At 45.0% G+C, this 16,290-nt stretch overlaps 1 protein-coding gene across 2 annotated transcripts; it reads left to right on the plus strand.

Annotated features, from left to right (window-relative positions):
• Positions 1-347: 347 nt before the first annotated feature.
• On the plus strand, positions 348-10,025 carry LOC121276386 (protein rapunzel-like). 2 transcript variants are annotated; one of them, XM_041184729.1, is made up of 3 exons: positions 348-425; positions 3,082-3,266; positions 7,606-10,025. In XM_041184729.1, the coding sequence occupies exons 2-3, from the start codon at positions 3,131-3,133 to the stop codon at positions 8,652-8,654; spliced, it is 1,185 nt and encodes a 394-aa protein (XP_041040663.1). In that variant the 5' UTR covers positions 348-425; positions 3,082-3,130; the 3' UTR covers positions 8,655-10,025. The 2 variants fall into 2 exon arrangements, with proteins under 2 accessions (XP_041040663.1, XP_041040662.1); XM_041184728.1 differs by lacking the exons at positions 348-425; positions 3,082-3,266 and adding an exon at positions 4,688-4,764 and having other exon boundaries at positions 7,422-10,025.
• The last annotated feature ends 6,265 nt before the right edge of the window (positions 10,026-16,290 follow it).

The following is a 16,290-nucleotide window of genomic DNA, read 5'->3' on the forward strand; positions in this document are numbered from 1 at the left end:
GCGCAGTAACATATCTCTGTGAACAAAGTCCTCTTGTACTGTGTGTAGCCGGCTTTTATCCAATGATTAATTTGAGTGTGATACCTGCAAAGAGACCTCATTAACCATAAAGATGAAATGTTGTTTAATGTGTCAACATTTCCTGCAATGCCTGTCACACAGACTGCATTCATAGAAACAGGAAATAGACCCCAAGTATTAGGGAGGCACCAATATCTCAAACTTGGATCAAAGGCAGCTACATCCAATAAAATAGGACTTTGCACACAGATATGTTACACATTGACATCTGCCTGTATCTAAAAGATATAAAAAGACTCTGATCTGTCTCTCTGCCCTACAGTTAATGGTTTAGACAGAAGACCCATCTGGGAGACTGTTCAAGAGAGAAGATCTCAAGCTCTACAGAGTTCCAAAAGGCACAGGTTTTATATCTAATTATTTTTGAAATAATTCAGTAATTTTGTTTATCAACCAGTTATTGTGTTCACAATCAATTTCCCCCATATATCATTCTGGAATAGCATTTTTACTTTATCAATCCCAATCCGATCTTGTAAAAACGGTGACTGGAGCCTCTCAGAAGCAAATGGGTTGGAGGGAGGGAATTCTAGGCTTCAGAAACACATGGGGAAGGCATTGGACCCACCCTGCCTAAGCTGACTCTTTGAAAGAGCTATCCACTTAATCCTACCCCTGTTCCTTTTCCATAGCCCGTCAAATTTCTCCTCTTGCACTGTTTATCCAAATCCCTTTATAAAGTTACCATGGAATTTGCTTCCACTGTTTTTTCAGGCAGTACGTTCCAGATTGTTAAATTTGTAACAGCCAGGATGTGAAGGAGAACAGTAGAAGCCAATCCTTACCCCGCTTTAGATTTAGTTACAAAGTGAAACTACTAACGTATAGCTCGTAACTCTACAATCCACCACCGATGTCAAGGAGCATCTCTTTAAATACCTCCAAGTAATTATCCAGTAAGGAACCTGAATCTTAACCTTAATTTATACAATTAACACAGATCACAACAAGTCACAGTGTGAGCATGTTCTTCGATTCAAAGTGAAATAAAGGTGATTACAAGGGTATAAAGACCGAGCTGGCTAAAGTGAACGAGGAAAAGAGGTTATGGGCTGGGTCAGACATTTAAGGAGACACTTTCTAACATTCAGCAAAGATACATTCCAGTGAGGAAGAGAGACTCTCGGGACAGGGTTTTTACCCTGTCGGGCAGTCCTGGGAGTAGCTGCTGCTGGTGAACAACGATTTCACACTGCCTGGACCACAAGCCGGTCTCCCTGGGGTGCTGTTGGGGTTGGGGGCTGGAGGAGATCCAGCGGCAGGGTGTGCGCAGTGAAATCTCCCTGAGGGGCAGAGCTGCCTCGAGGAGCTGAAGAATAAAAACTCAAAAATAAGAGAGTTACCACTGTTAAAAACATGTCCCCTCACGTGACTCTGTCACATGAGCTGGGGTAGGTTTTACTCTGAGGCTGTGCCCTCGGGTCCTAGTCTCTCCTACTAATGGAAACATCTTCCCCACGTCCACTCTATCCAGGCCTTTCAGTATTCTGTAAGTTTCAATCAGATCCTCCCTCATCCTTCTAAACTCCATCGAGTATAGACCCAGAGTCCTCAAACCTTCCTCATATGTTAAGCCTTTCATTCCTGGGATCATTCTTGTGAACCTCCTCTGGACCCTCTCCAGGGCCAGCACATCCTTCCTGAGATACGGGGCCCAAAATTGCTCACAATATTCTAAATGTGGTCTGACCAGAGCCTTATAAAGCCTCAGCAGCACATCCCTGCTTTTATATTCTAGTCCTCTAGAAATAAGTGCCAACATTGCATTTGCCTTCCTAACTACCGACTCAACCTGCAAGTTAACCTTAAGAGAATCCTGGACTAGGACTCCCAAGTCCCTTTGCACTCCAGATTTCTGAATTCTCTCCCCATTTAGAAAATAGTCTATGCCTCTATTCTTCCTACCAAAGTGTATGACCTCACACTTCCCCATGTTGTATTCCATCTGCCACTTCTTTGCCCATTCTCCTAACCTGTCCAAATCCTTCTGCAGCCTCCCCACCTCCTCAATACTACCTGTCCCTCCACCTATCTTTGTATCATCTGCAAACTTAGCCAGAATGCCCTCAGTTCCTTCATCTAGATCATTAATGTATAAAGTGAAAAGTTGTGGTCCCAACACTGACCCCTGCGGAACTCCACTAGTCACCGGCCGCCATCCTGAGAAGGACCCCCTTATCCCCACGCTCTGTCTCCTGCCAGACAGCCAATCTTCTATCCATGCTAGTACCTTGCCTCTAACACCATGGGCTCTTATCTTACTGAGCAGCCTCCTGTGCGGCACCTTGTCAAAGGCCTTCTGGAAGTCCAAGTAGATAACATCCATTGGCTCTCCTTTGTCTAACCTACTCATTAACTCCTCAAAGAATTGTAACAGATTTGTCAGGCATGACCTCCCCTTGATGAAACCATGCTGACTTTGCCTGATTTTATCATGCACTTCCAAGTATTCTGAAATCTCGTCCTTAATCATGGACTCTAAAATCTTAACAACGACCGAGATCAGGCTAATCGGCCAGTAATTTCCCGATTTGCCTCCGTCCCTTCTTAAACAGGGGGGTTACATTAGTGATGAGAGGTGATCTCATTCAATCACACAAAATTTTTACAGGGCTTGAGAGGGGAGATGCAGGAAAGATGTTTCTCCTTGCTGGAGGGTCTAGGACCAGGCGACACAGAATCAGAATAAGGGGCAGGTCATTTAGGGCTGAGATGAGGAGGAATTTCTTCGCTCAGGGTGTGATGAACATTTGGAGTTCTCTGCCCCACAGGGCTGTGGAGGTTCAACCATTGAGTATGTTCAAGACAGGTATTGATAGATTTCTACATATTAAAAACATCAAGATGTAAGGGGATAAAGAAGGGAAATGGAGTTGAGGTAGAAGAGCAGCCTTCATCTCATTGATTGGCGGAGTGAGCTCGAAGACAGAATGGCCTCCTCCTCTCACCCCTGATAAATTACAGAGTCACATATAAACTATGATAACTTTTTCCTTTCAGGGACGACTGAAGGAAGTGACCATCCAAACACAGAACTCTGATCCCCAGGATGGCTGGAACAGCAATAACTTCACTGGAAATGGCAAAAGCCAGTACTGAGGTTGTGAATGCAATTGTTCAAGTGAAAAATGCTATGTCAGTAGTTGAGAGTTTGGAAAAGCTAGCCTCTGCAGCCGGAGTAGTGGGTGCTATTTTCACTATAGCACTGATCTCTTCCTTTACTAACAAAGTTACACCACCTCCTTTTCCTCCTGCCTATCCTTCCAATACACTGTGTACCGCTGGATATTCAACTCCCAAACCTGTTCTCCCTGTAACCACGTCCCAGTAATCACCACCAAATCATACCTATTTATCTCTATTTACACTGTTAATTCATTAGTTTTATTCCGAATGCTACGCACATTCAGATACAAAGCCTTTAAGTTTGCCCTGTTGTCAATTTTCCCCACTCCTATACGATTCTTTGGTGCAACATGGCATTCACACACTCTGTCCCTTCCTTTCACTTTTTGGTAGCAATCAGCCTCGTCACTAACCTGCACTCTTACCCTCTCCTTAAACTTTGATTTTTTATATTTCCATGCAACTAAACCCTGCCCCGCACTATTTAGTTTATAGCCCTATGTACAACCCCTCCCTGATGTGTCACAATATCCGAAGCTCAGACTCCAGCTCATCAACTCTGAGCCGGAGTTCCTCAAGTAACCAACACTTGCTACAGATGTGGTCACTAGGAACCACAATGGAGTCCCCCAGCTCCCACACAATGCAGCTACAACACATTGCCTGGCCCTGCATTGATGAGGAGCTATTGGATAAGATGGTTGCACCTAAAGTGGATAAGATTCCAGGACCAGATGAGATACATGGCATTAAACTGGCTTACAGTCGAGGAAGGCCCCTGGTGGAGTTTTCATTGGCTTTCGATATGGTGGACAGGCTGATCACTGTGCACATTAAACTCTGCCCTATGAGACGGTTTGGTAAGATAGACATGAAATAGCTGTTGGTGGGGTTAGATGCAATGAGGTGAGTTCCACATGCTACAAAAATGTAAGTGAGAGTGGATTGAAACATTGGCGACTCTGAGTAATGGGAGGTGGTGTATAACACAGGACAATATCCCGGGACCAGAATGGGATCTCTGTTCTTTCCAGGTGTCAAAATGGCACTTGTGACTCTTTGGATCTTATGTTGTATTCAGGAAACTTGGGGGAGAATTTTCTCCCCGCCAGGGGGTGCTGAGTGGGAGCGGGCGCAGTAACATATCTCTGTGAACAAAGTCCTCTTGTACTGTGTGTAGCCGGCTTTTATCCAATGATTAATTTGAGTGTGATACCTGCAAAGAGACCTCATTAACCATAAAGATGAAATGTTGTTTAATGTGTCAACATTTCCTGCAATGCCTGTCACACAGACTGCATTCATAGAAACAGGAAATAGACCCCAAGTATTAGGGAGGCACCAATATCTCAAACTTGGATCAAAGGCAGCTACATCCAATAAAATAGGACTTTGCACACAGATATGTTACACATTGACATCTGCCTGTATCTAAAAGATATAAAAAGACTCTGATCTGTCTCTCTGCCCTACAGTTAATGGTTTAGACAGAAGACCCATCTGGGAGACTGTTCAAGAGAGAAGATCTCAAGCTCTACAGAGTTCCAAAAGGCACAGGTTTTATATCTAATTATTTTTGAAATAATTCAGTAATTTTGTTTATCAACCAGTTATTGTGTTCACAATCAATTTCCCCCATATATCATTCTGGAATAGCATTTTTACTTTATCAATCCCAATCCGATCTTGTAAAAACGGTGACTGGAGCCTCTCAGAAGCAAATGGGTTGGAGGGAGGGAATTCTAGGCTTCAGAAACACATGGGGAAGGCATTGGACCCACCCTGCCTAAGCTGACTCTTTGAAAGAGCTATCCACTTAATCCTACCCCTGTTCCTTTTCCATAGCCCGTCAAATTTCTCCTCTTGCACTGTTTATCCAAATCCCTTTATAAAGTTACCATGGAATTTGCTTCCACTGTTTTTTCAGGCAGTACGTTCCAGATTGTTAAATTTGTAACAGCCAGGATGTGAAGGAGAACAGTAGAAGCCAATCCTTACCCCGCTTTAGATTTAGTTACAAAGTGAAACTACTAACGTATAGCTCGTAACTCTACAATCCACCACCGATGTCAAGGAGCATCTCTTTAAATACCTCCAAGTAATTATCCAGTAAGGAACCTGAATCTTAACCTTAATTTATACAATTAACACAGATCACAACAAGTCACAGTGTGAGCATGTTCTTCGATTCAAAGTGAAATAAAGGTGATTACAAGGGTATAAAGACCGAGCTGGCTAAAGTGAACGAGGAAAAGAGGTTATGGGCTGGGTCAGACATTTAAGGAGACACTTTCTAACATTCAGCAAAGATACATTCCAGTGAGGAAGAGAGACTCTCGGGACAGGGTTTTTACCCTGTCGGGCAGTCCTGGGAGTAGCTGCTGCTGGTGAACAACGATTTCACACTGCCTGGACCACAAGCCGGTCTCCCTGGGGTGCTGTTGGGGTTGGGGGCTGGAGGAGATCCAGCGGCAGGGTGTGCGCAGTGAAATCTCCCTGAGGGGCAGAGCTGCCTCGAGGAGCTGAAGAATAAAAACTCAAAAATAAGAGAGTTACCACTGTTAAAAACATGTCCCCTCACGTGACTCTGTCACATGAGCTGGGGTAGGTTTTACTCTGAGGCTGTGCCCTCGGGTCCTAGTCTCTCCTACTAATGGAAACATCTTCCCCACGTCCACTCTATCCAGGCCTTTCAGTATTCTGTAAGTTTCAATCAGATCCTCCCTCATCCTTCTAAACTCCATCGAGTATAGACCCAGAGTCCTCAAACCTTCCTCATATGTTAAGCCTTTCATTCCTGGGATCATTCTTGTGAACCTCCTCTGGACCCTCTCCAGGGCCAGCACATCCTTCCTGAGATACGGGGCCCAAAATTGCTCACAATATTCTAAATGTGGTCTGACCAGAGCCTTATAAAGCCTCAGCAGCACATCCCTGCTTTTATATTCTAGTCCTCTAGAAATAAGTGCCAACATTGCATTTGCCTTCCTAACTACCGACTCAACCTGCAAGTTAACCTTAAGAGAATCCTGGACTAGGACTCCCAAGTCCCTTTGCACTCCAGATTTCTGAATTCTCTCCCCATTTAGAAAATAGTCTATGCCTCTATTCTTCCTACCAAAGTGTATGACCTCACACTTCCCCATGTTGTATTCCATCTGCCACTTCTTTGCCCATTCTCCTAACCTGTCCAAATCCTTCTGCAGCCTCCCCACCTCCTCAATACTACCTGTCCCTCCACCTATCTTTGTATCATCTGCAAACTTAGCCAGAATGCCCTCAGTTCCTTCATCTAGATCATTAATGTATAAAGTGAAAAGTTGTGGTCCCAACACTGACCCCTGCGGAACTCCACTAGTCACCGGCCGCCATCCTGAGAAGGACCCCCTTATCCCCACGCTCTGTCTCCTGCCAGACAGCCAATCTTCTATCCATGCTAGTACCTTGCCTCTAACACCATGGGCTCTTATCTTACTGAGCAGCCTCCTGTGCGGCACCTTGTCAAAGGCCTTCTGGAAGTCCAAGTAGATAACATCCATTGGCTCTCCTTTGTCTAACCTACTCATTAACTCCTCAAAGAATTGTAACAGATTTGTCAGGCATGACCTCCCCTTGATGAAACCATGCTGACTTTGCCTGATTTTATCATGCACTTCCAAGTATTCTGAAATCTCGTCCTTAATCATGGACTCTAAAATCTTAACAACGACCGAGATCAGGCTAATCGGCCAGTAATTTCCCGATTTGCCTCCGTCCCTTCTTAAACAGGGGGGTTACATTAGTGATGAGAGGTGATCTCATTCAATCACACAAAATTTTTACAGGGCTTGAGAGGGGAGATGCAGGAAAGATGTTTCTCCTTGCTGGAGGGTCTAGGACCAGGCGACACAGAATCAGAATAAGGGGCAGGTCATTTAGGGCTGAGATGAGGAGGAATTTCTTCGCTCAGGGTGTGATGAACATTTGGAGTTCTCTGCCCCACAGGGCTGTGGAGGTTCAACCATTGAGTATGTTCAAGACAGGTATTGATAGATTTCTACATATTAAAAACATCAAGATGTAAGGGGATAAAGAAGGGAAATGGAGTTGAGGTAGAAGAGCAGCCTTCATCTCATTGATTGGCGGAGTGAGCTCGAAGACAGAATGGCCTCCTCCTCTCACCCCTGATAAATTACAGAGTCACATATAAACTATGATAACTTTTTCCTTTCAGGGACGACTGAAGGAAGTGACCATCCAAACACAGAACTCTGATCCCCAGGATGGCTGGAACAGCAATAACTTCACTGGAAATGGCAAAAGCCAGCACTGAGGTTGTGAATGCAATTGTTCAAGTGAAAAATGCTATGTCAGTAGTTGAGAGTTTGGAAAAGCTAGCCTCTGCAGCCGGAGTAGTGGGTGCTATTTTTGGGTTAGCAGCAGCAATTGTTAAACTCGCTCTGGGCAATGTGGAGAGCGCGGAGATGAGATACATGAAGGAGCAGTTCCAGATAGTCAGGAACAAGCTAGATGTAATTTCAGATCAGATTAAAGAAGTGCTTCAGGCGATTGAGCAAAGTACAGTCAATAATCAATACTTCCCCATTGAAGAGAATCTGAAAAACCAGTTCAGGAAGTACATGAACATCCTGAACTCAAAACCAGAGTACCGAGGGAAAGAGAAACGAGAGTTTCTCACACACTTCGAAGCTACTAAAGGTGACCAGAACCTCCACACTCTCTTTGATGCTGTGATGGGATATTCTGCCATCTTTGGCAAACCCATCCTGGAAACGGCCATGGGGTATGACCAGAGGAATCGGCGTCTCATGGAAGGTCTGTGCTCCCGTCTGAAGGAGCTATTCTGTATTGGCCTGATTGCCCTGATGGGTCATGCTGCCATCACTGGGAATGATGTAGAAGCATTAAAGACAGAATGGAATGGAAAATTGGCTGAAGTTGACAGTAAAATGAAATCCATGATAGATCGATGCATAAATGAGTTTGCGGATCAGGCAAAAATAGATGTTGAAAAAATGATAAAAGATAAAGGTGGAAGGGATAATGCTGAGTGTTCAAGTTACTTAAGAAACAGCTTGGTGAAGAAATATGACTGGGTTAAATGGTCTGTAAGGGTCTATAATCCTGTCTCTGGATTCGACAATCACTGTGTCATTGGTTCTAATTGGTTTAACTTTTTCAGACTCAATGGTGTTAATGTTGTTGCCTCCTATGGCATTGAGCCAAAACCAATTGATGAAGGGACAATAAGGCAGTTAATGGAGGGGAAAAATGGCTGGCGGGATGCAAGAGATGTCGCTCAACATGTGTATGATAACCTTCCCCCTGGGCATGTTGTACACACAGTGAGACGCTTCAAGGGGCTTTGGGATTCCGACAATTTTCCTGTAAATTGTCATTTCTGGGAAAATTATAGTGGAGTCACCCTCTGTGTCCATTCCATATAAACCTCCCCCTGACCTTGCCAGATACTCTGCCCCTGAGTCAATGCTGCTGTTCTCAGGGGATGTCTTTTTTTGACTAGAATTTGTGTAGAAAACACTATCATTATTCACCATCCTATTCTACCTGTAACAAATTAACACTGAAAATTATTGTCATTCTGATAGTGAACCTACCTTCACTGAAAGTTGACCAACCAATGACATCCAATCAGAAAGCAGGTCAGCCTTGTTCACTAGAAGCTACTGTCTGGGCCTGTGGTGGGAGTGGCAGGTGGGTCCTGTGTGAGGGGCTGTGTGAACTGAGGAGACAAAGGAGGTTAGATGTGGAATAAATGGACAGACAGAGACCACTACACACAATCCCACATGAACCAGCTCGATGGGGACTCGGGAATTATTCTCAATGACAGATATGCATCATCATCATCATCGTTAGCTCCGACTCAAATGACATCCACCCAAGGTTGTGAGTTTCTACCATGGGTCTTCTTGTACCTTAGCCTGATTCATGACTCACAGATCCTTGGACACATGAGGCAGGATGTCCCATGAGGTACTGGGATCCAGGGTGCAGGCTTTGTTTCCTTAGCTTTCCATCATTAAGATTAGATTTGGACTCAAAGCATGATGGAACCTGATGGTGGTGATGACAAATGCTCTGTGCACGAGGACTTATATTGATTTGTGGGAGTCTTTGTGATCAGTTTAGTTTTGCAATGGAGGCAACTGATGTTCGAGAGTTTTCCATACAGCCGGTATTTAACACTCACACCTGAGGGCAGTTCACCTTTGATGAGGTGAGTAGCTGCTGTCAGATAGATTAGAAATGGTTTGTGGGTTATCACACAGCCTTGTTTAACAGTGGCCCAGGTGTTAAAGGTGACTGGTTCACATCTCCCATGCAAGGCCGTTGCAGTCATATAATCATGAAGCAATAGCAGGATTGTGATGAAGATCCTTGGACGTCCAGATCTTTGGAGTACAATCTATAGAACCTCGTCATTTACTGAGTCAAATGCAATGAAGAGCTCCTGGTGCCACTCTGAAGATTTTTCTGGGATTTGTCTGTTACTCTCTGTACAATTATACAAGACACTTTCTTATGTTTGTGTTAGCAATGAAAATGGATTGCAATAACTCACGAGTACAATGATGGTTTCTGTTCAGTGGACCTGTAATAATCTGATTTCTCTCACATAGTCTGTAATGTTGAAAGACCCTCTGTCATGGGGACACTCACTGTGTTACATGATGATTTCTTTACCCTTTCAGTTTAATTGTTGCAATTACTGGGTTTCGCTTTCAGTGATTGGAATTATTGAAATAACATTCACTCTGTTCATTAGTCTGCTGAATAAACTCAGTGGGATAACAGGTACTGACTGTCTGGAATTATTACTAACATCCATTATATACAATTTTAGCTATCTCTTCAATCACACACTATGAGGGTGAGGTAGAGGGATGGCTTTAATCCAGGTGATACTGGTCGTACCCATCAGCTGGAGAGCTGGTGTGAACCACGCAATGCCTCCGTTGGGGAAGGCCTGTGCAATAAGTACCAATCAGGCACTTGCTGTACTTGTATACTAGCTTTTTGTGATTCATGTGCCAGGACACCCAGATCCCTCTGTACCTCAGAGTTCTACAATCTCTCTCCATTGAAATAATGTGCTGCTTTTTCATTCTTCCTGTCAAAGTGGACAGGTTCCATCTGCCAAATTTTTGCACACATTTTTAAAACATCATTCACGGGATGTGGACATCGCTGGCTAGGCCAGCGTTAATTGCCCATCCCTAATTACCCTTTAGAAATTGGTGGTGAGCTACCTTCTTGAACCGCTGTAGTCCATGTGGTGTAGGTACATCCACAGTGCTGTTAGGGAGGGAGTTCCAGGATTTTGACCCAGCGACAGTGAAGGAATGGCGATATATTTCCAAGTCAGGATGGTGAGCGACTTGGAGGGGAACTTCCAGGTGGTGGTGTTCCCATCTATCGGCTGCCCTCGTCCTTCTAGATGGTAGTGGTCTTGGGTTTGGAAGGTGCTGTCGAAGGAGCCTTGGTGAATTCCTGCAGTGCAACTTGTAGATGGTACACACACTGCTGCTACTGTGTGTCGGAGGTGGAGGGAGTGAGCGTTTGTGGATGGGATGCCAATCAAGTGGGCTGCTTTGTCCTGATGGAGTCAAGCTTCTTGAGTGTTGTTGAAGCTGCACTTTGGCTATTATTATAAACCAGGCCTCATGTGAAAATAAAAGCGTCGGCTGTTCAAGACTCAAAGCACTATAATTTTGAAGCATCTAGACAAGTGGGGAGTATTCCATCACACTCCTGACTTGTGCCTTGTAGATGGTGGACAGGCTTTGAGGAGTCCGGAGGTGAGTTACTCATCAAATGATTCCTAGCCTCTGACCTGTTCCTGTAGCTGCGGAATTTATATGGCTAGTCCAGTTCAGTTTCTGGTCAATGGTACCCCAGGATATTGATGGTGGGGGATGCAGTGATGGTAATGCCATTGAACAACAACGGGCGAATGTGGGATTCTGTCTTGTTGGAGATGGACATTGCCTGACACTTGTATGGCACAAAATTTACTTGCCATTTGTCAGCTCAAGCCTGGATATTAGAGTCATAGAGGCCTACAGCACAGAAAAAGGCCCTTTGGCCCATCGAGTCTGCGCCGGTCAAACAAGTACCTAACTATTCTAATCCCCTATTCCAGCACTAGGCCCATGGCCTTGTATGCCATGGCATCGCAAGTGCACATCCTAATACTTAATTGTTACGAGGGTTTCTGCCTCTACCAGCCTTTCAGGCAGTGAGTTCCAGATTCTCACCACCCTCTGGGTGTAAAAACTCTTCCTCACATCCCCTCTAAACCTCCTACCCCTTACCTTAAATGTATGCCCCCTGGTTATTGATCCCTCCACCAAGGGGAAAAGTTCCTTCCTGTCTACCCTATCTGTGCCCCTCAAAATTTATACACCACAATCTTGTCCCCTCTCAACCTCCTCTGCTCCAGGGAAAATAACCCCAGTCTATCCAATCGCTCCTCATAACTAAAACTCTCCAGCCCAGGCAACATCCTGATAAATCTCCTCTGCACTCTCTCTAGTACAATCACATCCTTCCTATAATGCGGATTCCAGAACTGCACGCAGTACTCTAGCTGTGGCCTAACCAGCATTTTATACAGTTCCAGCATAACCTCCCTGCTCTTATATTCTATGCCTCAGCTAACAAAGGCAAGTATCCCATATGCCTTCTTAACCATCTTATCTACCTGCCCCGCTATCTTAAGGGACCGGTGGACATGCACACTAAGTTCCCTCTGATCCTCGGTACTTCCCAGGGTCCTATGAGTCATCCTGTATTCCTGTGCTTTGTTTGTCCTGCCAAAGTGCATCACCTCACACTTATCCGGATTGAATTCCATTTCCCACTGATCAGTCCATCTGACCAGCCCGAATATTTCCTCCTGTAATCCAAGGCTATTTTCCGCACTATTTATCACCCCACCAATTTTTATGTCATCCGCAAACTTACTGATAAACCCTCTTACATTCAAGTCTAAATCGTTTTTCTGTACCACAAACAGCAAGTGACCCAACACCGATCCCTGTGGAACCTCACTGGACACAGGCATCCAGTCACAAAAACAACCCTTGACCTTCACCCTCTGATTCCTGCCACTCAGGTAATTCAGGATCCAATTTGCCAAATGCCTTGGATCCCATGGGCTCTTAACTTCGTTATCAGTCTCCCACGCGGGACCTTATCAAAAGCCTTGCTGAAGACCAAGTAGACCACGTCAAATGCATTGTCCTCATCTACTCACCTGGTCACCTCTTCGAAAAGTTCAATCAAATTGTTCAGACATGACCTCCCCTGAACAAATCCATGCTGATTGTACTTGATTAATCCCTGCCTCTCCAAGTGTAGATTAATTCTGTCCCTCAGAATTGCTTCCAAAAGATTCCCAACTACTGGGTTTAGACTGGCTGGCTTGTGGTTCCCTGCTTTATCCCTTCCTCCCTTCTTGAATATTGGTACCACATTGGCTGTCTTCCAGTCCTCTGGCACCTCTCCTGTGGTCAGAGAGGTATTGAAAATTATTGCCAACGCCCCTGCTATCTCCTCCCTTGCCTCACTCAACAGCCTGGGAGACATTTCATCCAGGCTTTGTAGGGGGTGGTGTCGTGTGTCAGCTTCACCTCTGACTTCTGAGCGGTCCAAATTGCTCCCATTCCCTGGGTTCTAGACCTTGGACTTATATGGGGGTTGTGACAAAGTGCAGCAGACAACTGCTTTTGGTGCAAGAAAAAAACTGAGTTTATTGAAGTCACAAATGAACTTTGAACATTAGGGATTACACTGACATTATATAGACTTACAAAGTACACTTAGTTAAGAATGGGGAACACATGACATAAGAGGGAAAATCACGCTACTTATCCCCTTACCCTTGTCCCACCCCCTAAACCGAACTCAATTGAACTAGGAGAGGTCAGGGGTCATGCTCACCAACCAGGGTTCCTTGACAGTTTGAAATCCAGCCAGGTAAGCCGGTTGCAGTTTTTAGGTTCCTGGTCTGTGGAATATGTGAAGGTTCTTCAGTTGGGTGAAGGGCGCGGTTGTGGGTTGTCGATCTTCGTGGAGGGCTGCGGTTGTGGCCTTGTTGTCTTCGGTTGAGCCTGCCACCCTGTGTCTCTCGCTGTGATGTTGCCTGCGGTCCTGCAAACCCCCAGATGTCCTTCCTCCGCTTCCCAGCTACCTCTCCCTGCTTAAACTTTGTTTCAACTGCTCCAAAAACTGCTCACCCACAAGTGCTAGCTGGTTTCTCTCTCCATCCTCTTTCGTAACTGTTGGCCCAGTTATACTGTTTTTTGAATTTCTTATCGGAATCCAGGTTAGTTCTTTGTCTGATTTTGGTGGGCTTCTTCAGGTGATTGTTGTCTCGTTGTTTATAATGGGGTCGCGTGATGTTTATCATTGTCTTCCTGTCCCCGTAACTAGTCTTTAACTGAAGGCTATTGTATATGTGGAGTCTGGATAATTGCATTGATTGCTGCCTTCCTGCCTTGGTGGTTAGTAGAGATTATTTATGCAAGATTGTGAAGGGCTTTAGTTTTGTGTAAGATGAAAGTCTTTCTCTGGGTTGATTGTTTTAAAGGGAAGAATGCGTATTCTGTCTCCTCTCATTGTCTGGTGTCAGGCAGCAAACCACACTGCAGCCAACAAGCGCGGGCATGTCCAGTCCCAGGCCTTCATGGACCTAGCCTCCTGTCTGCAGAGTTTTACATTTAACTCAGCAGTTGGGTCCTTTGACATAAAAGTCCAAAAGTCATATCCTAGTTGATGATATGAAAAATGTGGGAATTTAGAGAACCCTTCAGCCTGGAGATTTATCTATTTTAAGCCTGCCAGACCATTTAGAAGCTCCTCCCTTTCTATGCTAATTTCTTTAATTATATCACAGTCCTTCTGCCTGATTTGCATATCAACGTCGTCCCTCTCATTTATGAACACCAACACAAAGTACTCGTTTAGAACCCTTCCTACATCTTCCAGCTCCACACACAAATTACCAATCTGGTCCTTCATTGGCCCTACTCTTTCCCTAATTATCCTCTTACTCTTAATGTGCTTGTAAACTAACTTTGGATTTTCCTTTATTTTACCTGCCAATGCTTTTTCATGCCTCCTTTTTGCTCTCCTAATTTCCTTTTCAAGGTCCCCCCTACACATTCTATACTCCTCTAGGGCTTCCGCTGTTTTGAGCCCTCGGTATCTGCCATAAGCCTCCCTTTTTCTCTTTATCCAATCCTGTATATTCCTCAACATACAAGGTCCCCTGGATTTGTTGGTCCCACCCTTTGTCTTTACTGAAATATGTTGGCCCTGTACTCTCCCTATTTCCTTCTTGACTGAGTCCCACTGCTCTGACACAGATTTACCTAAAAGTAGCTGCTCACAGTCCACTCTGGTCAAATCATATCTGATCGTGTTAAAATCACCTTCCCCCAATTTAGAACTCTGATTTCTGGCAAAAGCTGGTCCTTTTCCATAACAACTTTGAATCTAACAGAGTTATGATCACTATCTGCAAAATGTTCCCCACTGATACCTCTACCATTTGCCCGGCTTCACTCTCTAAAATTAAGTCCAGGTCCACCCCTCTCTTGTTGGACCTTCTACGTACTGGCTTAAAATGCTCTTCTGGATGTATTTTAAGAATTCTGCTCCCTCTAAACCTTTCACACTATGACTAACCCAATGAATGTTGGGCAATTTCAAATCCTCCACTAATATTACCCTATTATTTTTACACTTCTCTAACATTTGCCTACATACCTGTTCTTCTATTTCTCTCTGACTGTTTTAGGGCCTATAGTACACCCCCAGCAATGTGATTGCTCCTTATTTGTTTTTAAGTTCTACACATATGGCTTCATTTGAAGAGCCTTCTAAGATGTCATCCCTCATGACTGCTTCAATATTGATTCCTTGATCAATATTGTGATACCCCCTCCTCTTTTACCTCCTTCCCTGCCTCGCCTGAAGACCCTATATCCTGGAATATTGAGCTGCCAATCCTGGCCCTCTCTCAACCATGTCTCTGTGACAGCAATCACATCATACTTCCATGTGTTCATTTGTGCCCTCAACTCATCTGCCTGACTTGTCAGACTCTTTGCATTAAAATAAATACCATCCAAACATGCCAAACTCCATGTGCCTTAACTGGCCTATCATTTCTCTGCCTTCCAGACTCACTTGCTCTTGCTTCTAAATTTGACTGTGCTTCTCCCGCTGCTGAACCTCCTCTCAGGATCCCACCCCCCTGCCAAGTTATTTGAAACCCTCCCCAAAAGCAATAGCAAACCTCCCCAAAATGATGTTGGTCACATTCCGGTTCAGGTCCCACTGCCCCCCAGAAGCGGGCCCCATGTTCCAGAAAACTAAAGCCCTCCCTTCTGCACCATCTCACCAGCCATTCATTCATCAGGACTAATCTCCTACTTCTATACCGTGATTACAACCATTCAGGTCCTGGTTTTTAATCTGCTTCCCAGATCCCTAAATTCTGCTTGCAGGACCTCATCCCTCTTTCTACCTTTGCCGTTGGTACCAACATATCTGTTTGCCCTCCCACCTTAGAATGACCTGCAGCTGTTCAGTGTCATCCTGCACCCTGGCACCTGGAGTCCTGAATCTATGGCTGCAGAAACGCCTGTCTGTTCCCCTTACTATCAAGTCTCCTACCACTATTGCTCTTCCCCACTGTGTCCTCCCCCCCCATACAGCTGAGCCACTCACAGCGCCGTGAGTGTGGCGGCACTCCCCAGAGGAACTGTCACTCTCACCATTCTCCAACACAGAAAAATGGTTCCCGAGCGAGATGCACCCTGGGGATTTTCTGACTACCTGCCTGGCCCCTTTCTTCTGACTGCTGGTCACCCATTCTCTGTCTGCACTTCCGTCAGCTGCGGATGTCCCTCAGTGCCTCCAGGTGCCGCTCAAGCTGCAAAACCCGGAGCTCAAGTAGCTGCAGCCGGTGGCACTTCCTGCGCACGTTAAGGAGCATCTAGGACTTCCCACATATTGCAGGCGGTACATAACATGGGACTGAGCTGC

The sequence above is a fragment of the Carcharodon carcharias genome, chromosome 3, assembly GCF_017639515.1.
Source record: "Carcharodon carcharias isolate sCarCar2 chromosome 3, sCarCar2.pri, whole genome shotgun sequence".
NCBI lineage: Eukaryota > Metazoa > Chordata > Chondrichthyes > Lamniformes > Lamnidae > Carcharodon > Carcharodon carcharias.